Source organism: Eumetopias jubatus, unplaced genomic scaffold (genome assembly GCF_037043125.1).
Source record: "Eumetopias jubatus isolate StellerSeaLion01/CBP00866 unplaced genomic scaffold, mEumJub1_p1.0 scaffold_9, whole genome shotgun sequence".
Taxonomy (NCBI): Eukaryota; Metazoa; Chordata; class Mammalia; order Carnivora; family Otariidae; genus Eumetopias; species Eumetopias jubatus.
In genome coordinates, this window is record NW_028274815.1 from 12,205,752 (window position 1) to 12,224,034 (window position 18,283).

At 37.0% G+C, this 18,283-nt stretch overlaps 1 protein-coding gene across 1 annotated transcript in view; it reads right to left on the minus strand.

The window, feature by feature from the left end:
• The window catches only part of NBAS (NBAS subunit of NRZ tethering complex), a 351,301-nt gene that overhangs the window by 288,479 nt on the left and 44,539 nt on the right, over nucleotides 1-18,283 (minus strand). Inside the window, exons 10-11 of the mRNA XM_028099384.2 lie at nucleotides 15,975-16,113; nucleotides 8,804-8,872 (exon numbers count right to left, since the gene is read on the minus strand). Of these exons, the coding sequence (XP_027955185.2) occupies nucleotides 8,804-8,872; nucleotides 15,975-16,113 (208 nt within the window). The remainder of the gene's footprint in view (nucleotides 1-8,803; nucleotides 8,873-15,974; nucleotides 16,114-18,283) is intronic.

Here is an 18,283-nt window from a genome sequence, read left to right on the forward strand (position 1 = left end):
AAGTCACCTGTGTTACTTTAGAAACAAGGTGTTCTCCTTGTGAAATAAAAACTCCTCTTTTATTTGTAGAAACATTTCTGAGTCTCTACAGCACACAGAGTATTTCAGGCTCAGGGAATAATTTATTATCCTGACAGTAAGTGTTACACAAGATCTAAAGCCACAGTTAGAAAATCCAGGCTAAATTCTGTGAACAGAGTCTGCAGTATTTAGAAGTCTGAGTGCTTCTTGGTCGGCCAGAGAGAGAATTTCAGTGTACGTGCTCTGGAAATAAGAGGAAATGCCTTTTCAATCAACTGCACGTCACAATAAAAGTAAACCTCAAACCTTCAAACCGTAATTCCTTATACTGTATTAAGATTTCTCAGCATAAGTGAATAATAATCTTTGTCTCATCTTCTCTATTTGAATTAAGTAGCTCCAAAAGCAATAAAATTTAGCCGTAATTTTCACTTCACTTAAAATGTGTCTGAATTTCTCTTATATTCCTCAAATATAAATGTCATGTTTATTTTAATCATTACAACAGCTGGAATGTTGCTCAAGAATATATATACTTGGCAGTGAAAAGTGGAAAGCTTTTTCTCTAAGAGCAGGAACAAGACAAGAAAGCCCACTCTTGCTGGTTTTATTCAACATAGTACTGGAAATTCTAACCAGAGCAATTAGGCAATAAAATAAAGAAAAAGCACACAAACTGCAAAGGAAGAAGTAAAACAGTCTCTTTACAGATGTCATGGTATTATATATAGAAAACCTTAAAGACTCCACCAGAGAGCTGTCAGAATAAACAAATTCAGTAAAGCTGCAGGATACAAGAATCAACATACAAAAACCACTTGCATTCCTATCCACTAACAGTGAACTATCAGAAAGAGAAATTAAGAAAACAATCCCAGTTATACTAGCATCAAAAAGAATAAAATACTTAGGAATAAATATAACCAAGGAGGGGAGAGCTCTGTACAAGAAAAGCTATAAAACACTGATCAAAGAAATTGAACACAAATAAATGGAAAGATAGTCCATGTTCATGGATTGAAAGAATACTGTTAAAATGTCCATAGTGTCCAAAGTGATCTATAGGTTCAATGCAATTCTTACCAAAATTCACATGGCATTTTCCACAGAATTAGAAAAAATAATCCTAAAATTCGTATGGTACCATAAAAGACCCTAAGTCCCCAAGCAGCCAAAGCAATCTCGAGAAAGAACAAAGCTGTAGGTATCACACTTTCTGATTTCAAACTACTGTTACAAAGCTATAGTAATCAAAATACTACTGCACTGACATAAAAACAGGCACAAAGATCAATGGAACAGAACAGATAGCCCAGAAATAAACCCATGCATAGACAGTCAACTAATTCACAACAAAGGAGCCAATAACACACAGTGGGGAAAGGATACTCTTTCCATAAATGGTATTGAAAAAACCAGATAGCCACTGGACCCCTAATGTACACCATATACTAAAATCTACTCTAACTGGATGAAAGTCTTGAGCTTAAGACCTGAAACCCTAAAACTCTTATAAGAAAACAGGGGATAAGCTCCGTGACTGGTCTTGGCAATGATTTTGTTTGGATTTGACACCAAGAGCAAAGTCAAAAAGAGCAAAAATAAACAAACAGGTCTACATCAAATTAAAAACACCTGCACAGCAAAGACAACCTATGAAATAGGAGAAAATATTTACAAACCACATATCTGATAAAAAGTTAATATCCAAAATACACAAGGGACTCCAAAAACCCAATAGCAAAAAAACCCAAATAACCCAACTTAAACGTGGAAAAAACATCTGAATAGACATTTTTTTCCAAAAAAGACATACAAATGGCCAATAGGTACATGGAAAGGTGTACAACTAATCACCAGGGAAAGGCAAATCAAAACCACAATGAGGTATCACCTCACACATGTTAGGATAGCCATCATCAAAAAGAAAAGAGTACAAATGCTGGTGAGAATGTGGAGACAGACAGACTGACACACACAAACACACACACACATACACACACAAGTATCATTTGGCCTTAAAAAAAGGAAGGAAATCCTGTCATTTGTGACAACATGGATGAACCTGGGGGGCATTATTCTCAGTGAAATATGACAAACACAGACAAATATTGCATGATATCACTTATATATATTATATGTAATCTTAAAAAAAAAAATCAAACTCCTAGAAACAAATAGTAGGAAACTGGTTGCCTACCAAAGACTGGGGGAGTGAAGGAAGTATGGAGAGGTTGGTAAAGGGGTAGAAACTTTCAGTTATAAGATGAAGTTCTGAAGATCTAATGTATAACATGATGACTACACTTGATAACACTTCATTACATAACTAAAACTTGCTAAGAGAGTAGGACTTAAACATTCTTACACACAGAAGAAAAAGGTAAATATGTGAGGTAGTGGATGTGTAAATTCGATGGGGGAAAATCCATTCACATTGTATACATACAGCAAATCATCACGCTGTTCCCTTTAAATATCTTACAATTATACCTTAATAAAGGTGAGACAAACAAAACAAGAAAGAAAATGATAAATATCACTTACTACCTGCTTCAGTCTACTCTATTCCGTGAGTAGCCACTGAAAGGCAGTCTCACTAAGTAATTACTTGGTAAGTTGTTATCACTGGGTAGGCAACATGGGACAAAGTAAGTTGGATGGCAAAGCCCATTTACACAGTAGATGGTCTTCTTCCACCAGAAATTAATCTATAGCCCTTTTAACTGACTGTATTATCAATTCTATTTACCTCCCTCTCTCAAATCTCTTCTCAAAACTTTTCAAAAGGTACTTTCCTCTTACCTCATTGAACCTCTTGTGTAGCAATGTGATACTAATACTATTGAAATTAATAATATGAAGAGGATTTTAACTTCCACCTCTATTTCTCATTTATTAAACCACTAGCTCAAACATCCATTTGATCTTTTCTTAATTAAAAACACTAATTAAATCCTTCTACTACTGGCAGCAATATTTAGAGTGGAATTGTGCCTGCTCTCAAACACTGCAATAAAACTTTTAACTGTCCTTTCTAAGAGAGTAATTCTTTTAAATGTTAAGTATCAGATCTTTATACTGAGATTAGTTTAAATTGCCTTTCTTCCACTGCATATCATCTACATAGAACAATTAAAAATGAGTGATTTCCTATTTCATTACACCTTTCAAATGTACAAGCTATATTAAAATTAAAGTCTGAACTGTAGTGCATACACTCAAAATGTTCCAAATTACTACGCAGCCTTAAAGGTGAATTCATAAGCCCTGCTCTTCCAACATTCAACAATTATTTATTGAATAAATATACTCAATAATACAATATTACATGTCAGGCACCATTTTACACTCTGGGGAGCCAGCAAAACATAAATCTCTGCCCTCAAGAAGTTCAGTAGATATTCTTGCCCACTGTGGTTTATAAGTCTGACCTCCCCCAAATCAATCAATCAATCAATCATCCTCAAAAGCATGGTTAACAAACCTGGGGGCAGCAGTGGGGAGCAACACTGGTGCAAAAGTATGTAGGAAAGAGAAAACTCTTGGGAAAAAAATTTTCCAAGCCAATACTCTTTATAAAAGAACATACATAGTTTTTATTATTAATATACTCTTTGAAACATAATATTATATGCCAGACAATCAGCAGTTGGTTATTTGGAATCATAAAGGCCTTATATGAAAAGCCCACAACTAACATTACAGTCAGTGATGAAAAACTTTTCCTCTAAGAGAGATTTTCCTCTAAGATCAGGAACAAGACAAGGATGTCCACTCTCACCACTTTTATTCAACATACTACTGGAAGTCCTAGCCACAGCAATCAGACAAGAAATAAAAGGCATCCAAATTGGTAAGAAAGAAGTAAAAATTTTTACTATCTGCAGATGACATGATATTATATATAGAAAACCCTAAAGACTCCACAAAAATACTACTAGAACTGATAAATGAATTCAGTAAAGTCACAGGATACAAAATATACAGAAATCTGTTGCATTTCTATACACTAATAATTTCTCTTTCTGCTACTTCATTAAGGAAACAATCCTGGGGCATCTCGGTGGCTCAGATGGTTAAGGGTCTGCCTTCAGCTCAGGTCATGATCTCCAGGTCCTGGGATCACGTCCCATGTTGGGCTCCCAGCTCAGAGGGGAGTCTGCTTCTCCCTCTCCCTCTTCCCCTGCTTGTGCTCTCTCTCTCAAATGAATAAATAAAATCTTTGGAAGGAAGGAAGGAAGGAAGGAAGGAAGGAAGGAAGGAAGGAAGGAAGGAAGGAAGGAAGGAAGGAAGGAAGGAAGGAAACAATCCCATTTACAACTGCACCAAAAAAACAAAAACAAAAAATCTTGTAATAAACTTAACCAAGGAGGTAAAAGACCTGTACCCTGAAAACTATAAAACACCAGTGAAAAAAAACAGAAGATGACACAAACAGATGGAAAGATATCCCATGCTCATGGGTTGGGAGAACCAATATTATTAAAATGTCCACACTACTGAACCCAAAGCAATCTACAGATTTAATGTAATCCCTATCAAAATATCAAGAGCATTTTTCACAGAACTAGAACAAATAATCCTAAAATTTGTATGGAACCACAAAAGACCCCAAATAACCAAAGCAACCTGAAAAAGAAAAAAACTGGAAGTATCACAATCCCAGATTTCAAGATATAACACAAAGCTATAGTAATCTAAACAGTATGGTACTGGCTCAAAAACAAAACAAAACAAAAAAACACATAGATCAATGGAGGAGAATAGAGAGCCCAGAAATAAACCCATGCTTTTATGGTCAATTAACCTACGACAAAGGAGGCAAGAATATACAATGGGGAAAAATGGTCTCTTCAACAAATGGTGCTGGGAAAACAAGATAGTTATATGCAAAAGAATGAAACTGGACACCTTTCTTACACCATACACAAAAATAAACTGAAAATGGATTAAGGACTTAAATGTAAGACCTGAAACCATAAAGTTTCCTGAAGAAAATAGGCAAAGTAATCTTTTTGACATCAGCCATAGAAACATTTTTCTAGGCATACTTTGGCAAGGGAAACAAAAAGAAAATTAAACTATTGGGACCACACAAAAATAAAAAGTTTTGCACAGCAAAGGAACATCAACGAAACAAAAAACAACCTACTGAATGGAAGAAGGTATTTGCAAATTTTATATCCAATAGGAAACTAATATAAAAAATAAAGAACTTAAAAAGGTGCCTGGGTGACTCAGTTGTCAAGTGTCCAACTCTTGATTTCGGCTCAGGTCATGATTACAGGATCATAAGATGGAGCCCCGCCTCAGGCTCCACACTTAGCACAGAGTCTTCTTCAGATTCTCTCTCCCTCCCCCTCTCCCTGCTCACATGCGTGCACCCTCAATCTCTAAAAATAAATAAAATCTTTAAAAATAAAAAAATAAAGAACTTACATAATTCAACACCTAAAAAAAAAAAAATTAAAAATGAACAGATCGGGGTGCCTGGGTGGCTCAGTCAGTTAAGCATCCAACTCTTGATCTCAGCTCAGATCTTGATCTCAGGGTCATGAGCTCAGGCTCTGCACTGGGCTCCACACCAGGCATGGAGCCTACTTTAAAAAAAAAAAAAATTAACTAAAAAGAAAAAAAAGGACAAGAAAAGACATTTTTCCAAAAAAGATATAAAGATGGCCAACAGACATCCGTATATAGAAAAGGTGCTCAACATCACTAATCATCAGAGAAATGCACATCAAAACCACAATGTCACCTCACACCTGTCAGAATGGCTAAAATCAAAAACAAGAAATACCAACTGTTGGCTAGGATGTAGAGAAAAAGGAACCCTTATGCACTGTTGGTGAGAATGCAAGCTGGTGCAGCCACTATGGAAAACAGTATGGAAGTTCCTCAAAAAATTAAAAATAGAATTACCATGTGATCCAGCAAATTCCACTAAGATATATACCCAAAGAAAATGAAAACACTGTTTCAAAGAGATATATGCACTGTTATGTTTATTGCAGCATTATTTATACTAGCCAAACTATGGACCCAACCCAAGTGCCCATCCTTACATGAATGGATAAAGAAGATGTGGCATATTATAAATGATGGAATATTACTCAGCCCTAAAAAGAATGAAATCCTGCCATTTGCAACAACATGGATGAATCTAGAGGATATAATGCTAAGCGAAATAAGTCAGTCAGAGAAAGGCAAAATACTGTATGATTTCACGCATGTGTGGAATTAAAAAATAAAACAAAGAAAAAAGGAGATTAAAAAAACAGATTCTTAAATACAGAGAGCAAACTGGTGGTTGCCAGGGGCGAGGTGGGGAGGCAGGAAATGGGTGAAATAGGTGAAGGGGATTAAAGAGTCCACTGATGATGAGCATGGAGTAACAGATAACAGTGCTGTATCATTATATTGTACACCTGAAATAATACAACACTGTGTGTTAACTATATTTGAATTAAAATAAAATAGGCATCATAATGCCAACAATGCAAGCTTCCTGTGAGATCATGTGAAAGTACATGTAAGCTAGAAAGCATTCACAATAATAGGGAATTATTAGATAACCCGTATGAGGCCTTTCAGCTCTACAATTACAGCACAAAAAAAATCTATGCTCCATAATTATTTCTGGGCTAGGAACCATCAGGTACAAATAAGGTAACACATAACCTTCAGATATTTACTGAAGGCATTGATTTTAGAATACTAATTTCAAAACGTCTTTTTAAGGATTCTGGTACAATGTGCCATTAGGATAGATCAAAACATATTAAGGAGAAAGAGCCGCGTTCCACACAAGAGAACTGCCAATAGCAGGGTCAAGGCAACACACAACTGGAGGTCCCAGGTGGTAAGAACGTTTTTTTAAAAACAGGTCTTCCTATACCGGTTGAACAGAGTCATATTTGCCTATTAATATCCCAAATCAACTAAAAAACACAGTATCTAATAATTACACAGGATATAACACAAAGGAGAAGCATGAATAGCAATCCCCAAATAATTCTTGTTCTAAAGATACTACATCTACACTAGTCCAAATGAAATAAGCACCAAATACAAACCACAAGCGTCTACAGATCCTGCAGCCCAGCAAACCAGAGAATCCCAGCACTGCTGACACTTCCAGAACTTTGCACATGCTGCTGCCAGCCTGGAAACGTCCAGTGTTCCTCCTTTTGCATGAGGAACTCTTACTTCCAAATCAAGTATCCCCTCCAGAATGAAAGGCTCCCTCTTCTGCACCTCAGTGGTACTTCATATGATGTTATAGCAGGGGTTATAAAATGTGTAATATTGTGTTGCTTCACAACCGCTTCTATAACCGTTTCCCCCACTACACTGACGGCTCCTTGAGGAAATACAATGCATTTTATTCACCTATTTATTCTCAGCTCTAACATTATGCCTGGGCTCAAATGGAGTGTTTGCTCATTGACTGAAAAAAAAAATGAATAAACACTGAAATGACATTATTTTTGTTTTAGTATAGTCAACAAAATAAAATTTAAAAAAAAGTGAGCACTTTAAAATTTGTTAAAGATAGTAACTTAGGAGTAGATTCTACTCCTGAAACCAAAATTGCACTGCATGTTAACTAACTAGAAGTTAAATTAAAAATATGAAAAAAAAGACTAATTTAAATAGTATTAAGGAGAATGGGGAAAGGACGCAGGGAGAAAAAGCAAAGTAATGCTCTGGCTCTCCTGCACTAAAATGGTTAACAGGCCAACAGAGGCAACATAGTAAATTAGAGAGAACCAAGTACATGGCAGAGGCCAAGTCACTTGATGTTCCATATGTTTCTTCATCTGCAAAATGAAAACAAACTCCATGAACTGACTGAGGAGAATGCTAACTGGAAAATAGCACAAACATATGGGGATTCAACATGAAAGTGACTTTCAGACATAAACAGTAGTGGTACTGCTTGCTTCTACAGACAGAATGCCAAACAAATCCATAATACACGATTTAGCTGAAGTCAATGGCACAGAAAGAACTAGAACCCAAAATTTTAAATATATTAAATACAAATGCAACAATAGGATGCTCATCTTATTTCTTACAATTTCTGTATTTTCTTATAATTTCCTTTGGGTTAGTAAAGAAATTGGAGAAACAGAAAAATGAGGTTTGGTTCTCCCCAAAACAGGAAGGGTATGATCCGAGGCCTCCATGTGGGCCCAGACACTTGTGAGAGCAAGACAGAGAGAGAGTGAATAGAACCACCTCCCCCAGAGGCAGCTCCTGAGCATCTCACTCACATCAGGATGAAGCTGACAAACAACCTTGCCATGAATCCACGCATCTCTTACTGAGGAAAGCAGTATAACAATGGTACTTGAAGATCAGAATCAACGTGGCTTGTTTCTTCTGGGAGCTTCAGTAATCTCAGAATTTTTTTTTTAATTAAAACGAACTGAAAAGGATATATTGTAGACAAGGATACAAAATTCTCAAGATAAAACAAAAAACTTCAGATCATATAATGATTCCAGGAGAATTCTTTGGCTTACATTCCCAGACTCAAGAGAACTAGGTTCATTCTTTACTTTTTTAAGTTTCTTTATAGAGATAATGATATATAGTAAAACAAATTCAGTGAATAGTTCTATGAATTTTTACTTATGTATACGCCCACATAATGTGCAATTAAGAGCACATCCAGATGAAGATCTATAACATTCAAGGTTCATTCAATTGTCCTTTAAAGGTACTCAGGGTGAAAGTATCTGAGAAGCACAAGGTTAAGCTTGTGAGTTACCTGTTGTTGTCCCGGGCGACTATAAAACTTGCCACTTAACATCCTTAATAATCCCAATGTCTTTGGTACCTACAAAATAAATGCACATCATACAAAGAAAAATTAATGGAATGCTTTCTCGCTGTAAAAATTCTTTTATTATGAAATGCAAATTATAGCAAACCTAGTATTTTAAGAAATAGTTGAGAAAACAGGGGTGCCTGGGTGGCTCAGTGGGTTAAATGTCTGCCTTCAGCTCAGGTCATGATCTCAGGATCCTGAGATGAAGCCCTGTATTGGGCTCCCTGCTAGGCAGAGAGTCTGCTTCTCCCTCTCCCTCTGCCCCTCCTCCCTGCTCCCATGCTGGCTCACTCTCTTTCTCTCTCTCTGACAAGTAAATAAAATCTTTAAAAAAAAAAAAAAAAGAAATAGTTGAGAAAATCATCAATAGGTGTCCAAGATCTTGGTGAGACTCTATTTTTATTTGGGGAAAAAAAAACAAGTGGTAAATCTGTCAACATACACCCATACTCAAATGTTTTGTTTTTTAAATACACACATAACAAGTATATTACAATCTATGCAAATCAGAAGCCACTCAAGCTCTTCTCCAATGAGGTTCTCCAGGTTATCATTTTTATCCTATCATTGTTATGGAAAAGTCAAAATTTCCAGTAGGGAAATTTCATTCATTAAGGAATTGATCCTATACTTGAAAAATACCAAAAAAAAAAAAAAAAAAAATTTAGAAACCAGTATTTGAAATAATATAACACAAGACTATCTTTAGATTTAAGAGATACATTTATAAAAGCAAGAGAGGAGAAGAAAATACTTTAACAAATGGAAAACCACTAGTTTTGTTGAAGATGAAGAGAATTTAGTACACTACTGAGGGGATGTAAAATGGTACAGCTGCTGGGGAAAAGTATGATTATTCCTCAAAAAGCTAAACATGAAATTACCATTTGACCCAGCCATTCCATCCTAAGTACATACCCAAAAGAATGAAAAACAGGTATTCAAACAAATACTTGTACCAAACAAATGTTCATAGCAATACTAGTAAGTGGAAACAACTCAAATGACCACTAAAGAAAGAATGAACAAAATGTAGTATATCCACACAACGGAATACTGTGCAGCCATAAAAGGGAATGAAGCACTGATGCATGCTACAACTTGGATGAACCTCCAAAATATTATGCTAAATGAAAGAAACCAGATACAAAAGGCCACATATGGTATGATTCCATTTATATGAAACAGAATAGGTAAATCCATAGAAAGAGAACAGACTAGTAGCTGCCAAGAGCTGGAGGGAGGAAGAACAGGGAGTGACAACCTAATTAATAGGTATGAGGTTTCCTTTTGGGGTGATGAAAATATCCTAGAACTAGATCCTGGTGATGGTTGGTTGCACAACACCGTGAATGTACTCAATGCAAGTGAACTGAATACTTTAAGATGGTTAATGGTTGATTTTATACTATACGAATTTTTCCTTAAGAGAAAAAGGCAAAGAGGAGTACTGTTTTGTCAAGGTTAAAAATTTTCCTACCAGAACTTCTGAGTAGCTAAAGCCATTAGTGATGACCTAGCTTCGTATCTCCCAATATTTACACCAAAAAAAAAAAAAAAAAAAACCAAGGGAAAATATGAAGTGCCTGGCTGGCTCAGTAAGTAGAGCATGCAATTCTTGGTCCTAGGGTCATGAGTTCAAGCCTCATGTTGGGTGCAGAGATTACAGGACAGACAGAAAGACAGAAAAAGATAAATAAATCTATGTGGAAACCATGCCCTCAGGCACGCCTCTGTGGCTCAGTCATTTGGGCATCTGCATTTGGCTCAGGTCATGATCTCAGGGTCCTGGGCTCAAGCCCCAACTCAGGCTCCCTGCTCAGCGGGGAGCCTGCTTCTCCCTCTCTCTCTGTCCCTCCAACTACTCGTGCTCTCTCACTCTCAAATAAATTTTAAAAAAAATCTTAAAAAAAAAGTGCCCTCAGCTTAACTTGAAGACAGAAGATAACCCAAACTTCAAAATAATTTTAAGTAGAAAAATAAAAATCACCAAATCCCAGGTGTCATCTCCACTGCTCCTGCCAACTCCCACCTCCCCATGACACTCACTACAAGGCCTGGTGGTGAGCCAAAGCAGACTGTAAAAATACTGCAGGGCCCAGGAAGGACAGACAAGGGAAGGCAGCAAAGGGATCTGACATTTATCTAAAAACATTGTCAAAATTATAATCTAAGAAAGCTTGCCAGAAATTGAAAAAGATCTGAATTTATACACTGAAAGAGCCAATGGGGGTACCTGAGAAAATTAACCCCCAAAAAATCAACTCCAAGAAAAACCCAGGAAAGCTATTAAATTTCACACAAAGATAACAAAAATCCTCAAGGCACTCTAAGCAAAAGGGCCAAATAACATTTGTATGTTATTTCTGTTTCCCTTTGTAGGGAAAATGATTTAACATAAGTGAGAATTTTCAAATTCCACAGGCAAAGCAAAGCAATAACAGAATAGTGGCTTTTCTTTAAGTTCAATGAAAGAAATGGTAAGCTAAGGATTTTATCTCCAGACATGTTTTCCTTCAAATATCCAGGCTATAGGAAAACAATTTTGAACATAAAAGAACCGAAGGAACTCTTTACCTATGAGACCTTCTCAAAACATCTACTAAAAGAGAGGCACCTGGCTAGCTCAGCCAGTAGAGCATGCAGCGAGCTCTTGATCTCAGGGTGGTGAGTTCAAGCCCCACGTTGGGTGCAGAGATTACTTAAAAATAAAATCTTAAAAAACAAAAACAAAAACAAACCACATCTACTAGAAGATAATTTCATCCAACCAAGAGATAACTGGGAACATTTCGACAAAAGAAGTAACAGCATTCTGAAAAAGAAATGGACATCGAAGGCTAAAGAAAGGTAAGGATGAGAGTAGAAATTAACGTGCAAATATTACACATTTTGTCAAAGTAGCAATAACACAACTTAAAAAGGGAAGAGAACAGAAAGGGAAAAAGGAAAATAAACTGATTTTTGTAAAAGCAATTAGTAGGGATTAAAGAATACCAATAGGAGTGCCTGGGTGGCTCAGTCAGTTAATCGTCTGCCTTCGGCTCAGGTCATGATCCCGGGGTCCTGGGATGGAGCCCTGCCTCGGGCTCCCTGCTCGGCAGGGAGTCTTGCTTCTCCCTCTCCCTCTGCCCCTCCCCCCACTCGTGTTTTCTCTTGCTCTCTTGCTCTCTCTCAGATAAATAAAAATCTTTTTTGAAAGAGAGAAAGAAAGACAGACAAACTACCAATAAAACTGATAAACTGGTAAAGTATTGGAGGGCAATGATAACATCAAAACGATAGTTTCAGTGAAATGATGGAGGTAAATTCCCACACAAGCGAATTCGAATTCAAGAGAGAAGAAGTGTAAACAAATACAGACAGCTCCCGAACATGTTGAAGAAAGGGAAATAAATGGGGGTGGTAGCAGGATTTAGTGGGGTCTAAATCCCCCGAAACCAAATGAAACAAAATGGTTTTTAATGATGGAAAAATAAAACCATGTTGTATGCTGATAAATCTAATCGACAGCAAAATTCATGAGGCAGGAAAAATATCCTTCAGTAAGCAAGAATGTGAGATCTGGTGGACAAACAGACAGGTTGGCCTTAGCCAGCACAAAGACAGTTCATCTGTAAAAACAAGAGAAAAGGTACCGTGTACAGACAGATGGAGGGAAGGAGTGGGATCTTATGGAAATAGTCCTCCGATTATTTCTATTTTCTGAGGGAAATGGGATTTCTCAGGGAAAAAGGATTCCAAAATGCCCGTGTTCTCTCCACAAAACATCCTTTACCCAGAAAGCAGCAACAGCAATAACATAAAAATTAGTCTTGTTCATTTTTACATATTTTCTACAATTCTGATCTTAAAAATACAAACAGGTAATAATAATGAACACTATAGATCATTTTATGGCTTACCAAGGGCCTTCACATACATTAGCTCGTTTGACTGTGGCAAAAGCCTTACTACACAAGTGTAAGTGATGAACTAGGATTCCAATCCCAGACTTCTGACTCCCAAGTATGGGTTCTTTCCTTTCTCCCAGTTACTGGATTCAAACCTGCTATCTATTACAGCTTACTGCCCTTATTTGTGGACATAGCTGTATACTCCTATACAGTAAAACCCCTTGAGGGATGCTACCTTCCTATTCCTAATACCCAGAGCAGTGATTCAATGTTGAACAAATGAATAAATAAAACTATCTCACATTAATTTGGAAACTTTGGTCAATGCACATATTGAATCTTGCATAGTCGTTTTTTACAACCTAGCAGCCTTGTGAGAGACGAGAATGTATGTGTCAGCAGCATTTTTCGTCAATATCCACCCCAACATAATAGCAACCTTAAACAAACACCTTCAATGAGGACAATATCTGCCACCTGACGAAAGGAATTAATCCTGTAATTCAAATTACTTCGAGGCAGGAGCAGGCTATGTAGAATGACTGTAAGTTTAGCGGCAAGACACATTTAAGAGCCACTAATGTAATTAAAATACACTTGCAGCATTTGAAGAAATTAATCATACAGCCAAGCATTCGATTTGCAATTTAATGTTTTTCCCCACTTATTCTGTCCGTGAACAGGCAATTTTCTTCTAAGAGACTGCAATCCCAGAGCTTCAGCTGGAGAAGGAAGGACCATAGCAAATCAGATTCCAATACTTCAGTGAGGAACAAAGTGAAAGCACAAGAGAATTCAAAGAAGCCAAGGTGAAGAAAGGTTTCATGGTATGTGACCATATTCTGTGACTCTTCCTTTCCCAGACCATTCTGTCACAAACACGCTTGATTATCTGTACTGAAACGGACTTTCACCGTTTGCCTACTTCATCTCTCCTTGTATTCTCCACACTTACCTGCTTTTTTCTTTTTTTTTTTTCCCCTCAGCCTTTAATTTTGACAAATTTCATAGCTAAGGAGAAGCTGAAGTGAATGTACAACAAAACACCAATATGCCTTTTGCTTGGGTTCACCAGTTATTACCGCTCTGCCACACTTGCTGTATCTCTGTGTGTGTATACACATCTTTTAAACTATGGGTTTTAACTGGGGCGCCTGGCTGGCTCGGTCGAGGAGCGTGCAACTCTTCATCTTGGGGTTATGCGTTCAAGCCCTGTGTTGGGTGTAGAGATTACTTAAATAAAACTTAAAAATTATGTTTTTGACTAAACCATTTAAAAATAAGTTGCAGACATCACACTTAGATTCAAGAGCCAAAACGGTTTCAAACTCTTTCCAAGATTTGCCCTGGTAGATCTCACAGAGAAAACTACAAACTGGGTATGAATTAAATCAGAAAGAGAAACAGGACTAACTTCCTGCAGAAACGAAATAATATGTTTAATATGTATAAGCAACTCCTACCTCTTTATGAATTATGGGATAATCATCATAGATAAATCTGACGGTACCACTGATCTGTATATAACTTCCTATGGGGAGCGGGGGAAGGTACTCAACAGAGTCTAGAAGATCCGTTCCACCTGTGTTCCCCTATTTTTAGTCCTGGGGTCTTGGGCTCCTTATCTGTGAAGTATGGCCACTAACACTTAGTCTGGACTCCTCCCTGCATCCTGCAGGAGGAGGCTGTACCTAGAATGGGTAGAGGGATAATGCATGGAAGGAAAAAGACAAAGCACAGTCCTCGACTATAAATTCATGCAGAAACACAAACTGTTAGAAGGTCTAGTAGCATATAAACCACTACATTGAGCTAATTAAAAAAAAAAAAAGAATAACTTTGTTGGGTTAAATTCACAATCACGTACTTCAAAACATGCCAAAAGCTAAAGAAAAAAAAAAAGAATGGAAGCTTACAATAATTGCTTAAGATTTCTTTTTAAAAGTACTTCTTCATTATTTCCTTTTTAACACCAAACCTTTAACCATTCATGGTTTTACAGGATTATTTTAAAATCAGTGCATTTTAGAACAGAAATAACAGGACAAATACATTCACTACAGGAAAAAACAACATAACACATTCACTTATGTTGTGTTTCCCTTTAATTTCTTGGTTTCTTCCTCACTTGAAACGTATCTGAGCGTCCACTACATGTAAGGCAGTGTGCTAAGCACAGGATGCATAATTGTGATCAAGTGCTTGATTTCCTGCAGTTTACATAAGTAAACAATATGTAGGGTGCCAATACAGCAGAGAAATTAGTATTCACGAATATCTCATTTTTCTTGCCTTTCTGGACACATGGAAAAACTATTTCCCAGGCCTGCTGAAGGTAGGAAGGGCCATGTGATTAGTTAGAACACATGAACTGTGAGCACAGGCAATGTTAGTTCTGGTTTGAAAAGTTCCACCTCTTAACCCCCTCCTCCCCCTCCTATATACTGAGACACTGGAATCTCAAAGGTCACCAACCTGTGTGGATTCTTTAACCATCACTTGGAACAAACTGTCCAGGGGAGTCATGGCACCAAGAACAGGCTTTGCCACAAATAAGGAATGAATTGTTATACAGTAACCCATGTCAGGAGTTTTCATCTGTTTATCGGACGGTTTTATTATCACAGCAGAACCTAGCCTGTACAAACTATTACAGCACACCAGAGTGCTCTGCTACAGAACAAAGGAATGAACGGCTGGGTAAATCATCCAGGTGAACACAGACCAAAATATTAGCAAGTGTACCATGGTGGTAAAGAACTTGAACAGGGGGAACCTGTGCTGGAGTTTGTGCTCCGATTCTGCTACTTACAAGCTTGGCAACCCAGGGAAGCTACTTAATTACTCTGTACTCTCCTCACTAATAGACAGGCTAGTAATGATACCTACCTCAAAAAGTCAGTGGGAATTAAGTGAGCTAATATGCACAGCCGCTCAGAACAGTTGCCAGCCCATAAAAAGTGCTGAATAAACATTAATGTCTAAATAAGCAAATGCAAGTAATAGGACTACTGTTAGGTTCTTTCTCTAATATCTGCCAATACTGTTAATAAAAATGAGACCAAGTTAAACAAAAAAACACTTTAGATAAATTTGATATTTGAAAGAAGTACTAAAATTTCACATGAAGTCACTTTCCTCATTTAAGACAAAGTATTTCCTCCTGTCCTGCCTGAGACCTACTCGCAAAGTGAAATGCCGTGACTAATACTTACGGCAGTGACTCTGTCTCCACCATCAGTAACCTGCTTATAATAAGGCGATCCCGAAAGAACTCTCCAGGCAGACAGGCCATAGCGAGAAGCTTTTGACATGCCCACTTCAGCAGTTTCACATCCACCAACCAGCAAAAGTCTAAAAAAACACAGAAAAATAAAAAGAACTGATAAATTGCAGTCTGAATAAGAGGACATCAAAACAAGGAGAGCAGAAACAGTCACCTTCACAAAGAAAACTAAAGTAAAATTACTATACACTAAACCTAGAAGTTCAACATTTTAGAAGAAACCACCAAAAGAAAAGCAGATGGTTTTTCAATTAGAATTTCACCTTCACTTAGAGAGGAAGGCTTAAACATTCAAGCCCCTGAAATCCGGATGGGAATTTTAAGAAGAGTAAAAAGGTTTTAAGGTTGACCATGGAACAGTGAAGAAACTGTTATCAACACCAGTAAACTTTAACACATAGGTCTGTCACCACACCCAGGTATGTATGTATTCGTTAGAGCAGCGGGTTATACACACTTACAGATGTTTTAGCAAGGACAGTTGGGAGCGCCCTGGATAGGACAGCACTCTACAGTCTAACTACACTGAAACAAGACTATGTAGTAGTTTAGATGTGCATTATGATGTGTTTACTTTACTGTTTGCTCTACTTCATTAGCAATTAGAGGTGAGGTACCAAAAGAGCAAACAGTCTAACATATACTAAAAGTTCAAAGTCTGTGTGACACTACACAAACTAAGTTGATTAATAATAAAACCCAGTCATGACTTTTTATTGAAGTATAAATGATACATAACATTATATTAGTTCAAGTGTATGACATAATAATTCGAAATTTGTATATATTGTGAAATGATCCCCACAATAAGTCTAGCTAATATCTGTCCCATACATAGTTACAAAAAAAAAAAATTTTTTTCCTGTGACGAAAGCTTTTAAGATCTACTCTCTTAGAAATTTTGAAATCCATGGGGCGCCTGGGTGGCTCAGTTGGTTAAGCGACTGCCTTCGGCGCAGGTCATGATCCTGGAGTCCAAGGATCGAGTCCCGCGTCGGGCTCCCTGCTCAGCGGGGAGTCTGCTTCTCCCTCTGACCCTCCCCACTCTCATGCGCTCTCTCTCTCTCTCTCAAATGAAATCTTTAAAAAAAAAAAAAAAAAAAGAATTTTGAAATACACAACACAGTATTTTTAACTAGAGTCACCACAAACAGTCATGATTTTTAAAGTCATGTTCTCTAAACCTGGCAGGGAACTATATAATAGATATTATAATCATCTGTCTAAAAAAGAGAAAAGTTTGAAAGTAAAGTTCTGATATATTAAAGGAAGCACTACAATTACCAGTGAATTATTTTTGTTCCCAATGACAATAAGGCAATATAGTAGGAGAAGAGAGCTAGGCCACAGGTTTCATTGGTCTTGTGCATATAGTGCGCCCCTAACGTGAACTATCACTGTCCCAAATGACAGAAAACAATTATCAAGCTCCTTTTAAAGCAAAACACATAGTATTGTTATCACTATGCTCCCATTTTATCAGAAAGAAGATGCACTCCATCACACAAATAAGTCATTACCTTTTTCTAGACCATGTTCATGGTAAAACCAAAACTTAAAAAACTTTAGTTTCTGCATAGAAATTGGAAGGTAAAAGAAAACAACACTTCATAAGGCTCTCTAGTGTTGGCATATCAAAAGGATTTACTTAAAAGTAATCCAAAACAGGTGGGTGGAGGAAGAGCTGGGGATATCTATGAAACAAGACTGGCCACGAAATGATTGTTGAAACTGAATGACAGGCACAAAGGAGTCAATATACTATCGTCTCTATGAACAGGCTTCAAATATTCCACAAAGAAATTTTTTTTCAAAAGTCAATTTGTTTAAACACACACAACACACACAACTCCGGAAGCGCCTGGCTTGGCTCAACTGGTGGAGCATGCATGCAACTCTTGATCTTGGAGTCATGAGTTCAAGCCCCACATTGGGCATAGAGATTACTTAAAAAAAAAAAAAAAAAAAAGTCCTCTGAATAGAAAAAAACAGGCAATTTTGAATATCTACATTTCTGAATTTAATCTCAATGGTTTTCCAAATAGGAAATATGTGATTCATAAAGCATATCTTTAAAATGAGTAACCTATAATTATAATAAAAATAAAAACACTGTTAGAGAATTCAACAAATCCCTAAAAGGCCAGGATAAAGCAGATCCTGATAACTAATTTTCCTCGGCTCAATGTACAACATATATATTTATATTAACAATATAATTCTTTTCTCAAGGGACTG